Source organism: Athene noctua, chromosome 6 (genome assembly GCF_965140245.1).
Source record: "Athene noctua chromosome 6, bAthNoc1.hap1.1, whole genome shotgun sequence".
NCBI lineage: Eukaryota > Metazoa > Chordata > Aves > Strigiformes > Strigidae > Athene > Athene noctua.
This window is the reverse complement of record NC_134042.1, coordinates 17,080,217-17,091,378: the sequence shown is the minus strand read 5'-3', so window position 1 is coordinate 17,091,378 and position 11,162 is coordinate 17,080,217. Positions and strand designations below refer to the sequence as shown.

Below are 11,162 nucleotides of genomic sequence, written 5' to 3'. Positions count from 1 at the left end.
TTGTGCAAGCCTTTATCTTCAATCAAACCAGCAGTCCAGCAGACAGCCACAGGGAAGAAGCTCAAGGACATATTTAGGTCCTTCACTGAGTTGGGGCGCAGCAGTCGGGCAGGCTGCAAGCTCCAGCAAACTGCACTGGGGTAATGGAACCCAGGCTTTAGTCAACTTCATTAAAAAAGTAGATTGTGTGTAAAGGAAGAAAAATAAAATTATTATATACATTTCATATCTGCTTTAATAACATCTCATCAGTAGAAAGTGAACTTTGCAAGTTTTATTTATATTTTTCATGAACAAAGACATGCATATCTATCAGACACAGAGCTTCATAAATGTACATTTATTTGTTAAATAGAACACTCCTAGGAAATTTAATGAAATGCAGAGTTTATTTTGAAGTCAAACTGCAACAATATATGATAATGATAATAATAATTATCTCCTAAGAATATATCAGTTCATGGAACAGTTTTCCGTTATTCCCTTGAGGTCGTCTGAAATGATACCGTGTCAGTATAATATAACTGATGGAGGTTTAACCACACTTTCAGAAAAACAGTTGTGTAAAGAAGCATATAATCACTCTCCCCTCAACTTTCAATCTTCGTATCATCTGTAAAAAAGAAAAGAATCATACGCTGAACTGCTGCAAGCACAGTATTATTTTCAAGAGGAAAAAAATCAACAACAGTTTGTGATACAATTTCTACTTAAAACGCAACATGGCCCCCAAAAAAAGAGCTGGAAATAATTACTAATTGGCTTATATAAGCGAGAAATAACAGCCTTTTCATATCTGTATGTGGGTAAGTCTGGCTTCTGTTTATCTCAGTAAACATCGCCTATATTTACATGCATATGACCGTGATGTAGATTATTGCTTCTTTCAAGAAACAGGAATTACTTATATCTGAAGGCACATGAGAGTTTCTTTCAGATATATGTATATGATTATATTCATAATTATGCTTTCCTTAAAATATATATAATTTAATGTATTACAGTATATCTATATCACAGACTACAGTATCATACTGACTGCAAAAATGAAATTCTGCTAAACCAGTTTCACACACAGTTTTGTTTGCTTATACAGCACTACACAGTTTAAACCACACGTAGCAGGTCAGAAAATCAAACTATTTATATAAGATCATGCATACATGTTTAAATGTCCTTTAGAATTAAGACCATAACAAAGCTCAACTATGTAAATGTCTCTTAAAGGTAAAAATAACACCTGACACTTCTCACACCTTCATCTGCAGATGTATTTGCCTTAAACTGGACTCCACAGGGATTTCCATTCCTCAATAAAATGAGCACATCTAATCATGTCTGAACTAACAACAAGCTTACCTATAGAATACACTAGGCAATTTTACAAATTTGATAAACATCACAATTTTTGCTTATGGCCAGGAATAATTGCTTAAGACAGAACTGAGTCACCTTTGCAGGAAACAAATTAAATCCATGGAAAGGTATCAGGGTTTTCTGCTTTATGCTGTACACTTCCTCGTAAGCAGAACAGTGACAAAAAGAGTAAGAATGAACTGCTATTTAAATGCTAATTTTGGATGTATGTTTTAGCATTAGAGTAATATTAATGGAATGCAATAAATTTAAATATAATTAATTTGAACTTAAACTTATGGCTAACTACAAAATATTTAGCACTAATGTAAAAGCAATTAATAATGTAAAAAAATATTAATAACAAGCACTCATGTAAAAACAATTCTTAATTTAGCACTAATGTAAAAACAAATACAAACCTCTGAAATGGGTTTTATTTTGCACTTACTTTTATTGTGCCTTAAGATTGCCTATTCACACCATTTTTAAAAAGCAGACACTGATAAAGAATCAAAGCCTGATGATGTTATGATATCTCTAATTATATCCCTGGTTTTGGTTTTGTTTTAATAAAAATGAAAAGATTTACAGACTTTGAAAATTCATAACAGGCTTTTTTTTAATTTAAAAAAAAAAAAATAGCAAAATGACCATGAAACCAAGGTGTTTATTAACCATACAGACTTGAAGTCTAAATGGTTGAACATTACTCAGTGTAGCTCAACCACTACTGAAAACAGATAATCAAAACAGCCCATTGCACTGCTATGATACAATGCATGATTATGACTCAAACATATTTAAATTATTATGTGATAAATGTTAACACGTCCACTTTAAAGACTTTTACCATGAGATATTCGACATGGAAATTTACTGAATAGCTGAAATCTCCTTTCTCTCTTGTGCAATAAAATTACCTCGTAGTGACTATGCCTACTGCAACAGGTATAAACAGTTACCTGCTCACTTCACTACGTAGTGGCTACAGTGCTTGGTGTTTTGCTTGACTTAACACATCCCATCTTAAAACACACTAATAATGGGTGATGGTAGCTGGGGCTGAGTCACACTTGACTCTGACTGTACTACATCTATTCAGACTAAAGAACTTTAACTCATGTGAAGGCAGCAGTTTAGACATGAGTTTTTCTCCCTGTCAGTTGTTAAAGACAACTGGTGGTGTCGTATGTAGTCATGTTACTCCTGCGTGTGAGCAGGTTGCCCCTGGCAGAGGTGGTTCTCTGTGGTGTTCCACATCACCACCACTGCCACCCCACTCTCCTCTGGGGCACACTCTTGCTCCACTCTCCTGATGCCTTCCATCTACATGAAGATCAAAGCTGACATGTCAAGTTAGCTGAAAACTAACCTAGCAGAAAAAAAACCCACACCAAACCCCAACCTTTTCTAGAGCTACTGTATTTCTATTTTCTTCCTATCACATTTATGGCCTAAATCTCATACTGGGAAAATATAGCAGGTGAGTCTGGACACCAAGTTTGTCTGGCAGTGTAAAAACAGCAATAACAAGCCTTCTGGTTTTGTAATAGGTGGAAACACTCTGAAAAAAATATTAACATTCCTTTCACTGTAGAAAGGTTAAGTAAAAAAATCAAAGAAACAGTTGTGATCATAGTTTAGAAATTATAACATAGTAAAGAGGTATTAGGATGTTCTTCTAAAGTACCAATGAATGTGAAAAAATGTTTCTCCAAATTCAGAATAGATTACCAGTATAAGGAAAGATCCATCTTAACAAACCTAGCAAAATGTATTGATTTTTAAAACAATTAAACTAGAGCAATTTAATCACAAGTAACTTCACACTGTTACAACATTTATGCAAAAAATGAGATGTAGATGTATCTGGCTAAAATCTGGCTTATGAGAACAGCTTGTTTTTCAGAAAGAGAAGTGATCTTAAGTTAAAAATCTAATTGTAGATTTGGATTACAATATCACTATATAATTGCATTTAAGTAAAGGACATAAAAAAAAAAAAAAAAAGAGACATTTCCAAAATCTTTTTATAATACCAGATAGATTGAATTTAATATTGTGCTAGTCAAAGTCTATTCTTTCTTTTACTGAACTAAAAGTGATTTATAGAAATTATGCAGTATTTATTCATTCTGGTTTCTTCTGTGTGTAAATTTGAATTCCCTGAAAGCAATTTGTTATTTTTAATATAGCTAGGTCATGTTTGTTTCTATACTACCAAGTTTACTTTATTATAAACATTCAAGAAACACTTAGATTTTTGACTGAGTTGTTCTACCAACTACTGTGAGAATATTTGCTCTCCACAGAATGGTGAACATGACTTTCTCCTACCAAACCCTTAATCCGTATGTGTTGTCAACACTGTTTTCCAGTTGACAGAATTAATCAACATCAATAACACATTTCATAAGAGTCCTAGTCTTATAGCCAGTTATGTCAGGGCAGAATTTTAATAAACATTTTGTTATTTTTGTGTGTATTATTTTTGGCACAGTTTTGTGTTTTATAAAAAGTATATCCTTGCTCTGCCGTAATAATCAGTGTGTATTGGTGCATACCTTTGGTGAGAACCTGCTTAGTTTTTTTCATCATAATCAAAAGCCTATTCTAAAGGGTTGTTAAGAGTCTCACCTCCTTTGGTTTGCAGTGGTATGCCGAGAATGTCAGCCTCCGTGGATGGCTCATTGTTCACACTGATGCAATATAATGGTTCACCCAAGAAAGAAGGTTTCTTCATCCTTTTTGTGTTGAGTGCTCTTGACATAAAGTAACCTTCAATAATACTCTTATCTCCCATCTTCTGTAAACCTTCTAGGTCATCAGGTTCCTCTGTTTGGGCCAGTGAATCCTTTGATAACTGACTATCAGCCAGTGCTTTGCTGGTATAGTAGCCAGGGATTTCACTCTCTGCATTAACACATAAGCTTTTGTCTTCAAGTCCAGCCTTTTCGTGAGCTGTTAACATCCCTACAATATGGTCTTCAACTAACATTTTGGAAAGAGTAGATGTGGAGTGAGGAGTAGAGTCTTGACTTGTGTAACAAGGGGGACTTAATCCAAAAGAAAGAGATTCCTGAGACTTTGGCATGGTAACGTTGCTTATTGTTCTCTGAGGCTGCATACATTCTTCCAGAAGGGTCTTAAGCTGCTCTTCAGAGAGGCCCGTTTGTTTTTCAGTCTGAAAAAAAAAAGGGCAAGAATTTCTTCTGTCAAAATATAATTAATGAAAAGCAACGCCAAAACCAATTTGAGAGATACAAAAGCACTGGCAGAACTCTTAAACTGATATCAATGTTTTTTCAATTCAAAATGAATTTACATACACATTTGCATAATTACATCATTTCTGAAACATCTTCACTAGGTTCTAGATAGATTAGATGCTGAAAGTTAAGAAAGAAGTCTGATGTCCACAAGGCACTGAGAGGCCTTTGTCTACTACTAGATATCACTGGTTTTTAATTAGCAAAGCACATACTTTTTCACATATCTTGGTTTGCTGTGTGTACATACAGACACACACACACACTAAGATTTTAGCTACCGAAATCAAAACAGCACATTGGTAAAAGACTTTCAGCTATTGGGGTGATGCAACTGGGGTCAAAAATGGTTTGGGACAGCACCAGCCCGCAAAGATTGTCATATATTGACTGAATTATTTCCAGCCTCTTGACTGTAGAAATGCAACAGAGCCTCTCTCAACCATATGACAAAAAGCACATCAGTTACCCATCTTCAGGACCTACCATGTCAAATATGTCCCACAGCATATGACAGAAGAAAGCCTCGTCTTCTGTACAACAGTTTTACCGCTTTCTGCAAGCTGTCACTGCTTGGATAGCTCACAGATGTATCTTTTCAGTCAATTAAATCTTACTTAGCCAGTGGCCCACTCCAACCATTTTTATCATGCAGGTTTCCTCTACTGGACATTTCTTAAAATTTGATATTAAAGATAATGACTGATATTAATGGTAAAGAATAGCAAAGGATGTTTTGCTTAGAGCGGTTTGCAATGAGGAGCTACTTTTAGCCTTTACAATCCTTAATGCTACTTGGTAATAGAGAAGCACAGTACTCCCTGACAATTTAAAGATTATAAGGAAAAACACAAGACATATTTTAGATATTGTATAATATATCTGCCCATGAAATATAAGGTATAGTAGATATTATAACAATATATACATATCATAGATACTATGCAACATTTAATGGAAAAGGGTGCTTTCTACAGTCAAAACCTCAGTTTGTCCAAGACACAAAGGATTAGTTGAGAATCTGATTAACTCCCTAAGACTGCAGTGATTTATGTCAAACAGTGATTTTATTCACTCTGTAATGATTATTATGCAGAAATTACATTGTGGTAGCACACGGGGCTACTGTCATCTCAGAGGTCATTTCAGAGGAAAGATCAGTATAAGATGTCTAGCTGACTTTTTTTTTTCCCCTGAAGGTCTCTTATCCAACTACAGAAGTGATATGACCCTGTTTTGACGTATGTGACATGATGAGATTGCAGCCTAAATAGTACAGGGTGTATGGATTATGCCTAAAGACTGATTATTCATGCTCAGGGATGGGGACAGTTTTCAGTCAGGAAGGAAATCTTATTTCTTTGTAAAACTTTTTCTGGCTATTAAAAATTACAAGGTGACACTAGAAAGTGAACAAGACAGATGTTTTAGGTTACTTTCGGTCATCATTCCATATTTACATTTTCAAACATTAATAATAGCTAAAAACTGCTGCTATAGACTGACTACAGTTCAGACGCTAGCTGATGAACTCAAACTCAGTTTTATAAATTTATTCAAACCACTAGTCTTTTCCTGCACAGACCAACTACCTTCCCAAACAGACTTTGAGTTCACTTCCTGCACATACAAAAGACAACTGCATTAAAGAAGCTGAGAAGCTATGGGCTTTTTTTTTTTTTTTTTTTAAAAAAAAAAAAAAAAAAAAAAAAAGAACTTCTACAGACTATCGTTATGTGTAGAGAGCTTTATTTAGATGAACATAAAATCAGGTAATTATATTGAAATTCAGCTAATCTCGGTATCAATCAACATACTTTTGATAATATAACTGAAATCAACCTTAAGCACTTACTTAGATAACAAAGAAAAAACTGTGACCTCTTCAAACTTTTCTTGGGCTTTTAAATTTTAATCCTAGTGCAGAAATACTCACTGATGAAAAATAAGTCAGACAGGGAAAAACAGTTAGTAGCAAAGCACATGACAAATCAAAAATGAAACATGGAATTTTTCAAATTTTCACTCAATCTAATCTACTAACCCACGCCAAATTCCTTACATTTCTTGAAGGAGTATTTTAACTTGCAGGACAACGTTTACAAGTAGTCTTTATTAGAATGGACTCACTATAAGAAACCAGATGCATTCACTCAGGCAGAGCACCACGGTAACAGAGTTATACCACTACTTGAAGCACAGTTGCATCGAGAGTATATCCACAGAGCAGATTATTATGCTGCATAAACATAACTATATTTGTATCAACAGCAGATTCTCACATCTGGAAACCCACATGGATTCCCACATGTTTTTGAATGTGTGGTTCTATACTAATAATATTTCAAAGCTCTTGGCCAAGATCATTTGGGGCTAATTTTATGTTAATGACAGGGCAATTCACTCCCTGCAGAAAGGAATTCTGCATCTGGAGTAAATGAATGGCAGAATACTAGATGAACACAGTGAGGAAGATCATCTTGTCCTGCCTTCTGTTTTGTTATTCCCCCATCCCCATCCCATTTACCTACAGTCTAATTTTCTTTGTCCAAATTAATTTTTTTCTATTTTTCTTTTCAGGAAAATCATATGGCTTGTACTGACAATTAGTTCATAGATTACCTTGATTATTACCAGAGGGCTAGGTGGGGAGATTCAGAGCCTAAGGCAAATGGGGAGGGAAATGACTGTAACAGCTATAGAGTGAAAAAGTTTGGTAACTTGTGGGCTTGTTTTCCTCCAGAGTGGCAGGCTGCAGGCAAAGCAGACAGTGTAAAACATAACTTATTTCTGTTCTCTTTTTATCTCTTCCTCCATTTGGGTTGTTTTGTAAGACATGCTTGCAAGGATGCAAAGGTAAGAAAAGTATTTAACACACCTCTCCAAAAGTTACATTTTAAAATACTAAAAGCTCACTGCAATTTTGTTGTGCTGAAGTCATTTGAGGGTTAAGGAAAATATACAGTACAGGAGAAGACAGCTCTTAAACAGCCATCAGCCAACCACTCAGTAGCGAAAAATTTACACTGAAATGAAAGCAGAAAGGTTGCTGTTGAAATCAGAAAAAGAGTTTAGAGAAATCCCTAAGGAGAGACACTTCACACCAAAAAACGCTATGTATTTGCAATCAGATGAGTATTTTAACTCATTGGATCACATAATACAGTAACTGTATTAGGAATCCGCAAAGCATAAATTGACACACACCAGAATAAATCCTGCCACAGGTAAGTGTACTAGTTTAGAGTCACAAGACTTGGAATCAGTAACACAGTCTTAGGGAGACACTAGATTCTACTTTTCCCAAGCTTTCTCTACCCTCATTGTAAATAATTTACAACTCCTATACAGAAAAAATACTTCAAGATATTTCTTTAAAAATACAAGGGCATAAAATTAATGTAATTCAAAATGTGGAAACAGCCCACTAGACAAGGGAAAATAAGCTATTAGGTCTGGTTCCCATTAGAAATTGGAAAACCTTTTAATTGTTCTGGCTAATTTTTAATAGGACACTGAGTCCTATTCATTTCCTAGGCTTTCTACCGTTAATGATCCAAAAAACTAATTCCTAGCCAGGAGTCTAGAAGCCTGCTAATGACCTTTACTGTTTATGTGTGGCTAGTTTTTCACACACTTGTGGCCCTCCTCTGACTGAAGATTTCTTGTTCCTTGCTGGATTCCTCGGTGACATGGGTCTATAGAGAAAACCTTACTGCATGTGGTAGGAATGCAAACTTGTAGATTGCTGTGGACAGACCTGCTGTGACTACGGGCTTGCAAGTTCAAAGCTTTAGGCGTGTTTTCTACATCTACACAGTAACAGAAACAGTCTGAAAGACGTTATCAGATTTTAGCATGGAGAGAAAGCTAATATGTCAGGATTATTTCTAATTATAGTAAATAATCATAAAATGATGCACAGTAAATGAATAAGCACTGGAAAGCCAGGCCTGTTTAAGGACCCATGTAGCTGGCATGTCTATAAACATGTATATTTTGTTGCTTAATCTGAAAGTATTGCAATCAACAGTTCTCTTGATAATTTATTTGCTTGAAACAACTTACCTTGATGCTCTAATTTACTTAAATTTTTAGTGCTGTGTAGGACTGCAACAGTAAATTCTAAAGTAACTGGTCTCTTCCTGATAAACTCAATTTTAAGAGTATACTGATCTACTGAGACAACATTCAGATTTTTGACATATCAGCACAGGAAGATTTTGTAAATTTTAGTTATTTTATGACTGATTAATAGTTTCTCAAACAGCTCTATTCACCTCTGAAAAGGCAATCCTTGCCTTATATTCTCCACACTACTCAACTCAACATCCACCATCAACTCCAAGGTCTCACCTTTATGCATCACACTGAAGAACCATGCACTTGTCTATGAAAAGTACTGGTCAGTGTTACTATGGAATATTATTAATACGCTGCATACAAAACACCATGTCATTGTGGAAGAGCTTCTTACAACTTCCAGGAATGCTAAAAGCCCAAAGTTCTTTTTTACCACAGAAGTCAGAACTGGTGTCCATAACTTGCAAACCCATTTAATTCTTATGAGACTGTTGTGGGTTAACCCCAGTAGTCAGCTAAGCACCACACAGCTGCTTGCTCACTCCCCGCTCCCCTGCCCCAGTAGGACAGGGAGAGAGGAAAGGAAAAGCAATGTAACTTGAGGATCAAGATAAAAATTGTTTAATAAAGCAAAGGAGAAAGGAAAGAAGAGAGAAAGAAAACAAGTGATGCAAAGGCAATCACTCACCATCTCCCATGGGTAGACCAATGCTCAGACAGTTCCTGAGCAAAAGAGGGGTAACTTTCTAGAGTCCCCTCTTTTCCCTTTTTATTGCTCTGCATGATGTTATATGGCATGGAATATCTCTCCAACTAGTTCAAGTCATCTGCCTTATTGTGTCCCTTCCCAGACCATTGCGCATCTCCAATCTATTCACTGGAAGGGCAGAGTGAGAAAGAGAAAGCCTTGATGCTGCGCAAACATGGGTGTGTTATCAACATTGTTTTGTCACAAATCTAAAGCACCATACCAGCTGCTATGAAGAAAATTAACTCCATCCCAGGCAGATCCAGTACAGAGACCCATACATCCACTTTTACAAATAAATTCTTAAGTGTCCATCCAGCATGTCATGTTAAGGCTTTTTAGTGTTTTCTTGTTTGTTTTAAAAACACTATGTTATGAGAAAGACCTTAACAAATGTAAAATAAAAAAGTTAACCCTTCCTCTATAAGGCTGTTTCAGAAGGGTTATTTCAGAATGTAATGAGAGAAAATCTAACTGGAGTACATCAGAAACACACAACCCAGTGAGCATGTTTCTGGAGAGGACAGTAACATGTATTGATTTGATGGTGTTAAAAATTAAGACTGGAAAATGAATAATGGATTCAGAAATTAAGAGCTCCTTGTGCTACAATCATAATTCACCATCTGGTGGTCCTGTGCTTATGTGTAGTTTGGGGACTTCTGTACTGTATCAGGAAAGACATAAATCTTTAAGAATTAACAGGATTCCTGAGCCACAGGAGAAAAATCCTGATTTTGCTCTTTTCCTCTTTCTGCTATCTTTCCTTCTGTTATTTACATTTTCCTTTCTCTTATTTTTTTCACTGTTTCTGCTTGTGTAAGGTTGAACGAAAAGGTCTGGAAGTCAATGTTCTGTAGCTGCTGCTGCTAAGAGCCAGAAAGCAGAAAGGATGGAAGTATCTAGGCAAGAAAACAGGAGCACCGGAAAAAAAGAGGAGGAGATTAGTGGGCATCTGGTAACATCACTGTTTGAAAAGACAATTCAACATGTAACATCATGAGCCATCAGAACAACAACATCAAAGCCATTACCAAATCAGCCTCATGGAAACCTATAAAATTTCCATTAAAAGAAAAAAATGAAAACAGTATAAAATTTAAGAAGATAAAATTAACTTCATTAATAAATCAGAAATAAAAAACCCAAAAGGACTTTTTCCCCTTTCTCTGACAAAGACAAATCTTAACAGAAATCAAAAGGTGACATGAGTTTATATAATTTTGCTCTTATTTAGAGTAGCAAAGTAGGTGAAAATTGTGAAGAAGAGACACGGTATTTGCAGCAGTGAATTTCTTTTTGATTTTTAAGATGGCCTACAGGTTATACAAGTAAAAATAATTATGACAAGTTCTTGCAGGCAAAACTAATTTAAACATGCATATTTTAGTCATTACAAAGATATATAATACTTGTTTTCATTTTAACTTTCTAAAAAATATCCAGTCAATTGCTTGTGGTTTGAAAGTGAAAATAATGAAAAACTGTGCTTCATCAGCTATGCCATACCCTGTAGACTTTAGAAAGAGAAAGCAACTGGTTGCCAGAGGTGACAGAAGTAGAAAAAAAAGGAAGCTAAAATATCTTTTACAATAATTTTCTTCTCATTTGACACCATAGACACTAAGTTACATTACTTACAGCTTCAGTTTATGTGGTATTATACTAGCATATAATGAAAGAAATTCAGTGGTTGTTAAGTG

At 35.3% G+C, this 11,162-nt stretch overlaps 1 protein-coding gene across 2 annotated transcripts in view; it reads right to left on the bottom strand.

The window, feature by feature from the left end:
• Positions 1 to 367: 367 nt before the first annotated feature.
• Positions 368 to 11,162, bottom strand: part of FSIP1 (fibrous sheath interacting protein 1) — an 82,379-nt gene continuing 71,584 nt past the window's right edge. For both annotated transcript variants that reach the window (XM_074909191.1, XM_074909190.1), the window contains exons 12-13: positions 3,997 to 4,543; positions 368 to 613 (exon numbers count right to left, since the gene is read on the bottom strand). In XM_074909191.1, the coding sequence (XP_074765292.1) occupies positions 591 to 613; positions 3,997 to 4,543 (570 nt within the window). In that variant the 3' untranslated portion in view covers positions 368 to 590. The remainder of the gene's footprint in view (positions 614 to 3,996; positions 4,544 to 11,162) is intronic.